General features: G+C 43.7%; 1 protein-coding gene across 3 annotated transcripts in view; it reads left to right on the forward strand.

Annotated features, from left to right (window-relative positions):
• CTCF (CCCTC-binding factor) overlaps nucleotides 1-12,674 on the forward strand; it is a 299,523-nt gene that overhangs the window by 127,248 nt on the left and 159,601 nt on the right. For all 3 annotated transcript variants that reach the window (XM_082270324.1, XM_082270323.1, XM_082270322.1), the window contains exon 6: nucleotides 10,415-10,564. In XM_082270324.1, coding sequence (XP_082126450.1) covers nucleotides 10,415-10,564 — 150 coding nt within the window. The remainder of the gene's footprint in view (nucleotides 1-10,414; nucleotides 10,565-12,674) is intronic.

The raw sequence follows: 12,674 nt of genomic DNA on the forward strand, positions 1-12,674 counted from the left end.
TTCTGCAATCCAGCTCCGCCTCTCCAGCCGATCAGAACTCCCCTCCAGCTTTCTCTGCTCCAGTGCCTCCCATTCTCCCTCCATGGAATCAGGGCTGGCCCATTAATTACAGGTTCTGGTAAGTGTATTCTAAAATTGTTTTTTTAATTTTACTAAATACTCACTGCCAGAGATAGAGAGACATATAAATCTATTTATCACAGACTTATAAATGTAGTTATTAATAAGTCACTGATCTGACAAACTTTTTTTTATACAACTATTTAAAATGATATTTATGTGTAAATTTTGTCCTGCTATAACCGAGACAGACATTGTACAACATGATTTAATCTGTGAGCTCTGGAAAAATCAGCCCCGCAGTGAATATGAGAAGCACCATAGGAAAGTATTGAGCGTAATCCGCTTCCATCTTTTCTGCTGATGGAGCTGTAATATCACAATCTACTGGGCACAGAGCGAGGGGAAGAATATGAAAAAGTACATCAGGACTATCTATCAGGTGGGGCAGCAGGGGCGTACCAAGGGGTTGGCGAGACCAGTGCCCACCAGGGGCGCAGGCCGAGGGGGGGGGGGGGGGAATCAATTGGCAGTGTTAGCAGATTTTTGCGCCCTCTGCTCAGCCTGCATCCCTGGCACCCTCAGGCAGCGTGCGGCTCCATCAAGGAACCGCACGCACAGTACACGGGGAGCACCTCCCCCTTTGCGGTCTGCATACACTCCGTACGTAGCGCATCTCGCAACCCTGCACTCTTTATGTAGTAAAAGGACCCCAAGACCCCTCCTCTGCACTTAAAAGCATTCAAAACGCCAAGTTTTGGCTGTTTTGAATATTATCATTTTTTTTCAAATCTAGGGACTTTAAGGCTTCAGTAACCGGAAGTGATTTCATGACATTGCTTTCAGGTTTCTACATGGAAGACCCGATCAGAGCCGAATCCAGCTGTGTTTGGGCCTTTGGCGCATACTCCTCACCTCCATACACTCCGCACTCCTCTCCTGCACATTCTACCCACCTCCATACACTCCATACTCCTCTCCTGTACATACTACCCACCTCCATACACTCCATACTCCTCTCCTGTACATACTTCCCACCTCCATACACTCTGCACTCCTCTCCTGCACATACTACCCACCTCCATACACTCCATACTCCTCTCCTGTACATACTACCCACCTCCATACACTCCGCACTCCTCTCCTGTACATACTACCCACCTCCATACACTCCACACTCCTCTCCTGTACATACTACCCACCTCCATACACTCCACACTCCTCTCCTGTACATACTACCCACCTCCATACACTGTGTACTCCTCTCCTGTATATACTACCTACCTCCATACACTCCTCTCCTGTACATACTACCCACCTCCATACACTCCGCACTCCTCTCCTGTACATACTACCCACCTCCATACACACCGCACTCCTCTCCTGCACATACTACCCACCTCCATACACTGTGTACTCCTCTCCTGTATATACTACCTACCTCCATACACTCTGCACTCCTCTCCTGTATATACTACCTACCTCCATACACTCTGCACTCCTCTCCTGTATATACTACCTACCTCCATACACTCTGCACTCCTCTCCTGTACATACTACCGACCTCCATACACTCCGCACTCCTCTCCTGTACATACTACCCACCTCCATACACACCGCACTCCTCTCCTGCATATACTACCCACCTCCATACACTGTGTACTCCTCTCCTGTATATACTACCTACCTCCATACACTCTGCACTCCTCTCCTGTACATACTACCCACCTCCATACACTCCGCACTCCTCTCCTGTACATACTACCCACCTCCATACACTCCACACCCCTCTCCTGTACATACTACCAACCTCTTTACACTCCACACCCCTCTCCTGTACAGACTACCCACCTCCATGCACTCCTCTCCTGTACATACTCCCCACCTCCATACACTCCTCTCCTGTACATACTCCCCACCTTCATACACTCCACACTTCTCTCCTGTACATACTACCCACCTCCATACACTCCACACTCCTCTCCTGTACATACTCCCCACCTTCATACACTACACACTCCTCTCCTGTAAATACTACCCACCTCCATACACTCTCCACTCCTCTCCTGTACATACTACCCACCACCATACACTCCACACTCCTTTCCTGTACATACTATCCACCACCATACACTCCACACTCCTCTCCCGTACATACTCCCCACCTTCATACACTACACACTCCTCTCCTGCACATACTACCCACCTCCATACACTCCACACCCCTCTCCTGCACAATATGCCCACCGCCGTACACTCCGCACTCTACACTCCCTATTCAACATTGACGCATTCTGCACTATGTAAGGCATCTCAGACTCTATTAAGTTATACCCCTTTAAGCCACGCCCAATGTTTAGTGCAATTTAAGCCACACCCACTTTTCCCCGTGGGGGGGGGGGAGCGCCAATACAGCTCCTCGCCAAGGGCACTGGAGACCCTAGGTACGCCTCCGCACCCCAATCCTGGGATTTCCCATCATTCATTTAATTTTCTGGGTTCTCATACTTGCACCACCTGGACATACTTTGATACACAATATCCTCTGATTATGTCATTACCCTTGCTACTAGCACATACAATTTTATACTCTGACATATCAGTTATATAGTTCTCAGTTGCAATGGTAGAACCCAGTGAAATACATTTCCTTCCCCTACCTTTTCATCTTCCATACATCGTTGTTGCCCCTCTTTTATTATTCGATCACATTAAGACAAGCACATTTTGTCACCTTTTTCTAGGTTTGGACTGGCTATTATTAATTGATACATTGTATCTCCCACACTCTGATACTCGTTTACCTTTCTAGCTTCCTCACTTCGCGGTCATCCCTTTTGGATCACTCTGATCACATTCATACAAGCACATTCTGCGATTTTAGTTCACTTTCTTTTGGGTTTGGCTTGGTCTTTACACTAGCCTTGTGCTATACATTCATATCCTTTCTGACTACTACTAAGTGATACTTATACTCTGATATAAAATACCTACGGTACATCTTTCTATTCAGTGCTGCGTTATGAAACATGCTCAGACATTATTTACCACAAGTGTCCTCGCCTGGCTTCCCGTCTCATTGCCGTGGACTCATGTTCCTTCAGCTCCCGGGTCAGACAATTAGCGCCCCCAACAAATAGCAATGTTGCTTTCACCAGTGAAATATGGCTCCATGTAAGTATGGTTTCCCCACTTGTGTCATACAATTGTTGAAAATCCATACTTGCTGATTTATCCCCAACATCTATTGGTTTTTGACATTACATACAAGTCTTTTATTCCTTTGACAGGTTCACCTGTATATACTCCTGATGAGTGGGCTACAGCTCGAGTTTTCTACTATGTTGTACATTATATTTAAGACAATTTTGTGTGTATCCTGCTCGCTCCATGATATGATTTTTTATATCAATATTGCTGTTGGAATCTTGCCATGCCATATTTTGTACTCTATCTGTTGGTCAATGCATGTTTTTGCTTACATGTTTTTTACTCATTAAAATCTACTTTTATGCATCAGTGACACATGCATCCACTTCAATTAAAGTCCCATCTAGGCCATTTTTCTTGCTTGATTTAGGGATAGAAGTGGATGTAATGGACAACATCAGACCATTTCCCAGTTTTTACAGGGGAGGGTATTGCATCTGACACTGCTTTGATACAAAAATGACATCCTATAGCAGGGAGAGAAGGGGTATACCCCCTGGGACTGCCCATAGGCGTAGCAGGAACTTTTTTCTGCCTAGTGTTCTACTTCTGTAGGGGGCAGTATAACCCTACTAATATGAAGATCAGAAACTGTGTCCGTCAATGAACTTAAGAGAATATGATTTTACAGTAATACAAAAATACAAACTTTTTATTTTTGTTTTAATTATGTGCTAGTTCCTTATCTAGATTTTCAAAGGGTTAGTTCACCTTTAAAAAAACGTACTATGTTCCAGTTACATGGGTCCATATTAACAAATGTGCAGTACCTTTCATTTTCTTTAGTCCCTGCAAAGCTTTTCCTATTGATCACCAGTACTTCAAAATCTGCATTTCGATTTCGGTTATCTGTACCTCTTACACTAGGTACAGATACAATTCTCCTCTGTGTGTCTTCCTGAATCACAGGATGCCTTGTCCTGTTATCTCGTGCTCTCTCCCTGTGTGCTTTGCACTCCTCTGTGACGCCCTCCACCCCTCCAGCACCAGAATAGCAAGGCTTGTTCACAAAGTACATAACACTGTTTCGCTCCTTTCCTACACCTCTGTAATGCCCCCCTCCTTCCCCCTAGGCATTGGAAGGAGCTGCCCTGTGTGTTTACTTGCTTTTCTACACAGGCAATTACAAAGTCATTTTACAATGTGAAGTAGTAGTGGTGAGAAACAGGGAAGAAAAAGAAGAGGATAGAACAAAAACACATACAGGTGTATGTATATATCATAGATGCATACATACATACATACATACATACATACATACATTTAGAGAGCGAGCTATATACTGCAAAAAAAATAAAGGAACACTTTGAAAACACATCAGATCTCAATGGGGAAACATATCATGCTGGATATCTATACTGATATGGACTGGGTAATGTGTTAAGAATAAAAGGATGACACATGGAAATTAAAATGATCAACCTACAGAGGGCTGAATTCAAAGACATCTCGAACATAAGAGAAAAAATGATGCAGCAGGCTAGTCAATTTTGCTGAAATCTACGGCAACTCAAAATGATACTCAGTAGTTTGTTTGGCCCCCTATGTGCTTGTATGCATGCCTGACAACATTGGGCATGTTCCTAATGAGAGGACATTCCTAATGAGAGGACTGATAGTGTCCTACGTTATTTCCTCCCAGATCGGGACCAGGGCATCACTAAGCTCCTGAACAGACTAAGGTGCAACCTGGCAGCGTCGGATGGACTGAAACAATGTCCCAGAGGTGTTTTATTGGATTTGGGTCAGGCATGTTTGGGGGCCATTCAATGGTATTCCTTCATCCTCCAGGAACTGCCTGCATTCTCTCACCACATGAGGCTGGGCATTGTCGTTCACCAGGAGGAACACAGGACCCACTGCACCAGTGTAGGGGCTGACAATGGGTCCAAAGATTTCACCCTGTTACCTAATGGCAGTTAGGGTGCCCTTGTCTAGCCTGTAGAGGCCCATGCTTTAAAGCAACATGGGTTAGAAGAGACAAGAAAAAAAAAAACAAATCCCATGTGTTTTAAGTGTATACGTAGGCAGGGGCGAACTGACTGATTGGACACTTGGGTCGTGGTCCAAGGGCCCGGCTAAAGAAGGGGACCCGCTGCCTGCTGGAACGAAGGGTCCTTGCTTTATTGGTCCCGGGGGTCAATGTAGCGTGGAAGGGGCTGTAATAAGACCTCTCATGGTGCGCTGTTCCTCGCTGGCCCCTCTAGTCTACCCCAGATGCTTGTACATGACATCTGGGACGGCGGAGAAGAAAGGAGGGGCCAGCGGGGAGCAGCGTGCCATGAGAGTAGGGATGCAGTAGGGAAAATTAGCCTATCCCATTTCGGCCGATAATGTGTTAACATTGCCGAAATGAATATGGCTGCCGTGAGGAAGGAGGAGGGCGCAGGGCAGGTTTTAAAAGTCCCGCCTCTGGCCGGCCGCCCGCCTCTCAATGACGTCCCTACTACTACGATCTGTGTATGAATAAAGGGACATACCAGGCGGGAGGGCGGGGCGAGCGACCGCTAATAGATATAACTATGTGATTCTTCCCTTCACTTCCCTGTCAGCGGGACTGTGTGTGAATGAGAACTGACCTGACACCGGGCGGGGGGAGCGGCCGCTAATAGCTTTAACTATGTGAGCCGTCACTTCCCTGTCAGGCATGTATCTCCGCTGACAGGGAAGTGAAGGCTCACACAGTTATAGTTATTAGCGGCCGCTCCCCCCGCCCGGTGTCCGGTCAGTTCTCATTCACACACAGTCCCGCTGACTGGGAAGTGAAGGGAAGAATCACATAGTTATATCTATTAGCTGCCACTCGCCCCGCCCTCCCGCCCGGTGTGTCACTTCAATCATACACAGATCGTAGTAGTGACATCACCGGGAGGTGGGCCGCCGGCCAGAGGCGCTTCTTTTGAATGAAGGACACCCGAGGAGGGACGCTGAGCCAGAGAGAGGGAGGGTGTACGGCCGAGGGGGACGCTGAGGCAGTGGGGGGGGGGAGATGGGGGGAGAGCTGAGGCAGCTTACCAATGGTATTTGCATTATGAAGCATGAGGGGTTAATGTATTGTCACTGCTGGTCATTGATGCATTAGTGACCGACCAGTGGCAGTTAATTAACCCCTTTGTGCTGCATTAGTGCACCCAGTATCAGTGTTAACCACTTAAGCCCCGGAAGATTTTACCCCCTTCCTGACCAGGGGGTATTTTGCGATTCGGCACTGCGTGACTTTAACGGACAATTGCGCGGTCGTACGACGCTGTACCTAAACGAATTTGACGTCCTTTTTTTCCCACAAACAGAGCTTTCTTTTGGTGGTATTTGATCACCTGTGCGATTTTTTGATCACGCACTATAAACAAAAAAAGAGCGTCAATTTTGCAAAAATAACAATATTTTTCACATTTTTTTATATGAAATTCCCCCCCAAAAAAAAGTAAAAATCAAAATTACTTAAAATTTTCGGCCAATTTGTTTTATGCTACATATGTTTGGTAAAAAAAATCGCAAAAAGCGTATTTTGATTGGTTTGCTCAAAAGTTATCGCGTTTACTAACAAAGGGAAAGATTTTTGTCATTTTTGTTGTTTTTTTTTTAACGCGTAATGGCGGCGATCTGCGATTTTTTTTTTTTTTTGCGGTACTGCGACATTGGGGCGGACAGATCGGACCCTTGACTGACATTTGTGACACTTTTGGGGTTACCAGTGACATTTCTACAGTAATCAGTGCTATACATATGCACTTTTACTGTAAAAATACACTGGTTGTGAAGGGGTTAACTTTATTTGGAAGGGAGGGGCTGTGTGTATCCCTAGGGGCGTGCTTTCTACTGTGATTGGCTGTGGCTTGAGCTGTAAGGACACTGATCAACGGATCTACATACTAGATCCGTTTTATCAGTGTCTTTACAGCGAGGAGAATGACAGGCAGCTTGTTTACACAAGCTGCCTGACATTCTCCCTCTCCCCCGCCGATCGCCGAGTGACCGGCGGACATCGGGTCCGCTGGTCACACGCGCGGGGGGGTCCGTGACCACGCCTCCGGGGGTGCGCGCTCGCTCCCTAGACCCTCACAAGCTAGTGACGTAGCCCTACGTCACTTTGCCTGTGAGGGGCTGACTGCCGACGTAGATCGGCGTTAGGCAGTCGGCAAGTGGTTAATTAACACTGGTTGCACTGATACTGGGTGCACTAATGCAGCACAAAGGGGTTAATTAACTGCCACTAATAGATGAGTGACCAGCAGTGGCAATACATTAACCCCCTCATGCTGCATAATACAAATACCATTGGTAATTAAATTAACCTCTTGCCAACCCATCATATACTGTGACAGGGTGGCAGCGACAGGTGTACGTCGCTACCTGTTTTTGGTGTATGCCGCTCTTCTATCTATTTTAAAAAAATTTTGGGGAAAAAGTCATTTTTGGTTTCGGTTTTTGGCCAAGGGCATCCTGCATTTTCGGTTTCGGCCCAGAATTTTCAATTTGCGGTGCATCCTTACGTGAGAGGTCTCATTTTTACAGGCATATCGAGAGAGAGGAGTCTAGAGATGCAGTGCTAATTCTGGAGGATCACAATGTTTGGATCTTCTATCCTGCTTTACAGTTGCTGGCTTTGACTGTTGAAATCCGGGTGCTGAAAGATAGAGGTTTGCCTGGGTCGGGGATCCCGACACTGCTGAAGGCTACCTTTTAGAAAGATTTACAATCGTACGTGGAAAGCGTTAATTTCGTGATAGGAGTCTATCGGGGTTCACTTTGTTCCTTTTCGGTGCCTTGGATTTTGACCTTCCTTCAGCGAGGTAGTGAGCAAAAGTTGGCCTTGAGTATCAAGTGCCAGGTGTCTGCCTTGGTCTTCTTTCAGAGACCCCCTAGCCACGCATTCATTGGTGCGTAGTTTAAATTAGGGGTTTGGCACCTGACTCTGCCAGTGCGGGGTCCTCTACCTCCGTGAGATTTTACCTTGGTGCCCGCAGCTCTCCAAAAGCCTCCCTTTTAAAATATTCGGGAGATTCCCCTGCTTATGCGGTCTCAGACGGTAGATTTTTTGGTGGCCATTACCTCTGCTCTCGGTGTCAGAACTGGCTGCCTTATCTTGTCGTACCCTTTATCTGGTAGCCCACAAAGATAAGGTGCTTCTTCGTCCATGCTCGTCATTCCTGCCTAAGGTGGTCTCTGACTTCCATTTGAATGAAGACATTGCGTTGCCTTCCCTTTGTCCCAAGCCCACTCATCCCAGGTAATTTGAATTGCATACCCTGGATGTGGTTTGTGCGATTTGGGTGTATCTGGCGGCTATGGAGTCTTTTCAGAGGTCAGACTCACTGTTTGTAATCATGGGTGCGTCATGTAATCATGGACGCGTCAAGAAAAGGGCTGTCTGCGTCTTCTGCGACCATTTCCAGATGGATCAGACAGGGACTATTCTATCAAGGGTCTGGTTCCTCCTTTCCTTGTAACAGTGCACTCTACTCGGGCATTTAGTGCTTCTTAGTCATTCCGTCATCAGGCGTCAGTGGCCCAGGTTTGCTAGGTGGCCACTTAGTCATTGGTTCACACTTTCACTAAATTATAGAAAGTGGGTGATTTTGCATCTGCGGATGCTTTCTTTGGCTTGCAAGGTTTTACGGGCTGATGTTCAGAGGCTCTGTTCCTCTTTGGGCATGTATTGTTCAGGTTGGGCTCCAGTTTTTTTGTTGCGCTCCTGTTACCTGGTTGGCTCCTTGTGTTTAGCCTTGGGATTTTTGTTGCCCCCAACCCTCCTGTTTGGTGCTGCTTGGGGACGTCCCTATAGTTCTGAATATGGAGCGCTATGTCCGCCAGTGAATGAAAGAGAAAATTGGATTTTTGTACTTACCGTAAAATCCATTTTTCTGAGTTCATTGATGGACCCTGCACCCACCCCTCTATGGCGTTTTTATACTTTTGACAGGCCTTTAGCATACTAAACTGAAGGCCTATAGCAGAGAGGGGGATGTATACCAGCTAGGAATGCCCAAAGGCGTAGCCGTCTTTTTTTTTTTTTTTTTTTTTCCTGCCTAGTGTCCTCCTTCTGTAGGGGGCATTATAACCCTATGGTTCTGAATATGGAGCGCTGTTTCGGTCAATGAACTCAGAGAAATTGATTTTTATGGCAAGTACAAAAAATCCTATTTTTTTTTTAAGTGTAAATTGGATATCTGAGGTATTTTTAACCCCAGATCTCACATTTAAGATGCCCTGTCATGCTTATTTCTATTACAAGGGATGTTTGCAATCCTTGTATTAGGAATAAAAGTGATCAAAAAATATTTTTTTTAAAGGGACAGTGTAAAATAACGAAAAATAACAATAAAAAATGAAAGAGCCCCATCCCTCCGGGCTCATGCGCAGAAGCGAATACACGAGTTGCTCCCATATATGTAAACAGTGTTCAAATCACACGTGTGAATTTTGGCTGCGATTGTTGGAGCGAGAGCAATAATTCTAGCACAAGACCTCCTGTGTAACTCTAGAAACCTGTAAACAATTTGAAAGCATCGCCTATGAAGATTTTTAAGTACCTTAGTTTGTCCTTTTTCCGTGAGCGGGCGCAATTTTTAAGCATGACATGTGGGGTATCAATGTACTTAGCATAACATCTTTCATGTTATACAAAAAAATTGGGAAACTTTAGTGTTTTTTAATTCAACAAAGTGTATTTTTTTCAAAACAAATTGCGTTTTTAAGACCGCTGCAGAAATATGGTGTGATACTAAGTATTGCAGTGATCTCCAATGCAATAATGCAACAATGCAAAAAAAGATATATGTTTGGGGGGGGGGTTGTTCTAGCAAAAAATACTGATTTGAACTAACTGGTCCTTAAGTGATTAATAAACCGTTGAACAAATATTGTATGGCATAAAAAATTGCAGCAGCTATTTTATTCTCCAGTGACTTTGCTTTAAAAAAATTATATAGTAGTATGTTTAGAAGTTCTTAGCAATTTTCTAGCAAAAGTTGATTTTTACATGTATAGTATGTAAGAAATGTCACAATTTGCCTGTGTTTGAACTGATTAAATAGAATATGTCCCAGGAGTCACTAGCTGCTGCAACAGTTTGTCTAAGATTTGTGATACCAGTGGTAATGACACATTTTTACTGCATTTTTTATTTATTTATTTTGTGCAGGCGAGAAGCCATATGAATGCTACATTTGTCATGCTCGCTTTACACAGAGTGGAACAATGAAAATGCATATATTGCAGAAACATACTGAGAATGTAGCCAAATTTCACTGTCCTCATTGTGATACAGTTATTGCAAGAAAAAGTGATTTAGGTGAGTAATTCTTTAGTGATCTTGTTTTTGAGGATTTTGTGTGTTTTGCGTTTCATGGATTAATTATTAAATTGTGTAGTTTGTTAAACGAGAAGGCTTGGGCCCCTTTCTCACTTGTGCAACCTGAAAGTCGCGAGACTTTGATGCAATGCCTGTGTAATCTTGAGGTCTATGGACTTCAAAGCAATGCCTGTGTAATCTTGAGGTCTATGGACTTCAAAACCGTCGGACCAAAGTAATGCAGGGACTACTTTGAAATCGCACAGACATGAACTGTACTCATTGGAAATCATTGGATACGACTTGTCTTGCGACTTTGCAGTCACAGGACAAGTCGCACAAGTGTGAAAGGGACCTTAAGCAAATTGTTTTTTAAATATTTATTATTTAATTTCTTAACAGTTGGTATAAATATTTTAGAACACACGTAGATTTTTCACAGCTGAACTGCATGCAGATATAAAAGACACAATTCCAGTTCTGTATTGAACCACTCCAGCTCAGATTTTACCCCCTTAATGACAAGGCCATTTTTTGAGATTCAGGACTGCGTTAATTTAACGAAAAATTGCAGTCGTGCGACGTTGTACCCAAATACAATTGATGCCCTTTTTTTCCCACATATATAGCTTTCTTATGGTGGTGTTTGATCACCTCTGCGGTTTTTAGATTTTGCGCTATAAACAAAAAAGTGCGACAATTTTGGAAAGAAAAAACACAATTGTTTACTTTCTGCTATTAAACATTCCCAAAAAAATTAAAAAATCACATTTTTCAGTTTAGGCCAATTTGTATTCTGCTACATATTTTTGGTAAAAAATTTCCCAAAACGCGTATTTTAATTGTTTTGCACAAAAGTAATAACGTTTACAAACTACTGTATAGATTTTTGGACTTTTTTTTTTTTTTTAACGGGACTGCGACATTGCGGCGGACAGATCGGACCCCTAACTGACATTTTTGACACTTTTTGGGGACCAGTGACTATTAATGTAATCATTGCTAAATATTATGCACTGTTACTGTATAAATGACACTGGCAGGGAAGGGATTAATACTGGGGATGGTCAAAGGGGTTAATGTATGCCTAAAAAATGCTTACTGACTGGGGGGGGGGGGGGGGAGGGCTCTGTGACAGGCACAGAGAGATTGGGGTTTCAGCTTACCTGAAACTCCTGATCTCTCTCTGCCTGTGTGACAGAAGACCTGCCTGCTTTGTTTACATCTCTCTGACGATCGTGGGAGGCTGGCGGCGATAACTAGAAAGTTAAGTCTGATGTAATAAGCAGACTCCTTTCCACCATTGCAAAATTACTTAGGTTCATATTAGAAAACAAACTGCGCGCGGACTAAAGCTGACCATAGATTATCCAATTTTCTTTAGTTGCCTTTAGTTTTACTGTCAAATACAGTTGTATTCAAAATTATTCAACTCCCAATGCTGTAAAGGGTTTTAGGGAATTTAGTGTACATTTGTAATTGTATTCAGAATGAAATCCTGCAAGGACTTCTTAACCACTTCCATACAGAGCAGTTGGACACCCTTCCTGCCCAGACCAATTTTCAGCTTTCAGCACTCTCACACTTTGAATGACAATTGCTCAGTCATGCTACACTGTAACCAAACAAAATTTTTATCATTTTTTTCACACAAATAGAGCTTTCTTTTGGTGGTATTTGATCACAACTGGGGTTTTTTTTTTTTTCGTGATATATGCAAAAAAGAGCAAAAATTTTGGAAAAAACACTTTTTTTAGTTTCAATTATAAAATTTTGCAAAAAATAAATTTTTCTTCATACATTTGGGCCAAAATGTATACTGCTACATGTCTCTGGTAAAATTAACCCAAATTAGTGTATATTATTTAGTCTGTGTGAAAGTTATTGAGTCTAGAAGCTATGGTACCAATTACTGAAAATTGATCACACCAGATGTACTGACTGCCTATCTCCTTTCTTGAGGCCCTGAAATGTGAGGACAGTACAAATACCCCCCAAATGACCCCTTTTTGTAAAGTAGACAGTCCAAGGTATTTAGTAAGAGGCATGGTGGGTTTTTTGAAGTTGTAATTTTTTCCCACAATTCTTGGGAAAATGAAGAAAACATTTT

This window comes from Pelophylax lessonae (genome assembly GCF_965119305.1).
Source record: "Pelophylax lessonae genome assembly, chromosome: 10".
NCBI lineage: Eukaryota > Metazoa > Chordata > Amphibia > Anura > Ranidae > Pelophylax > Pelophylax lessonae.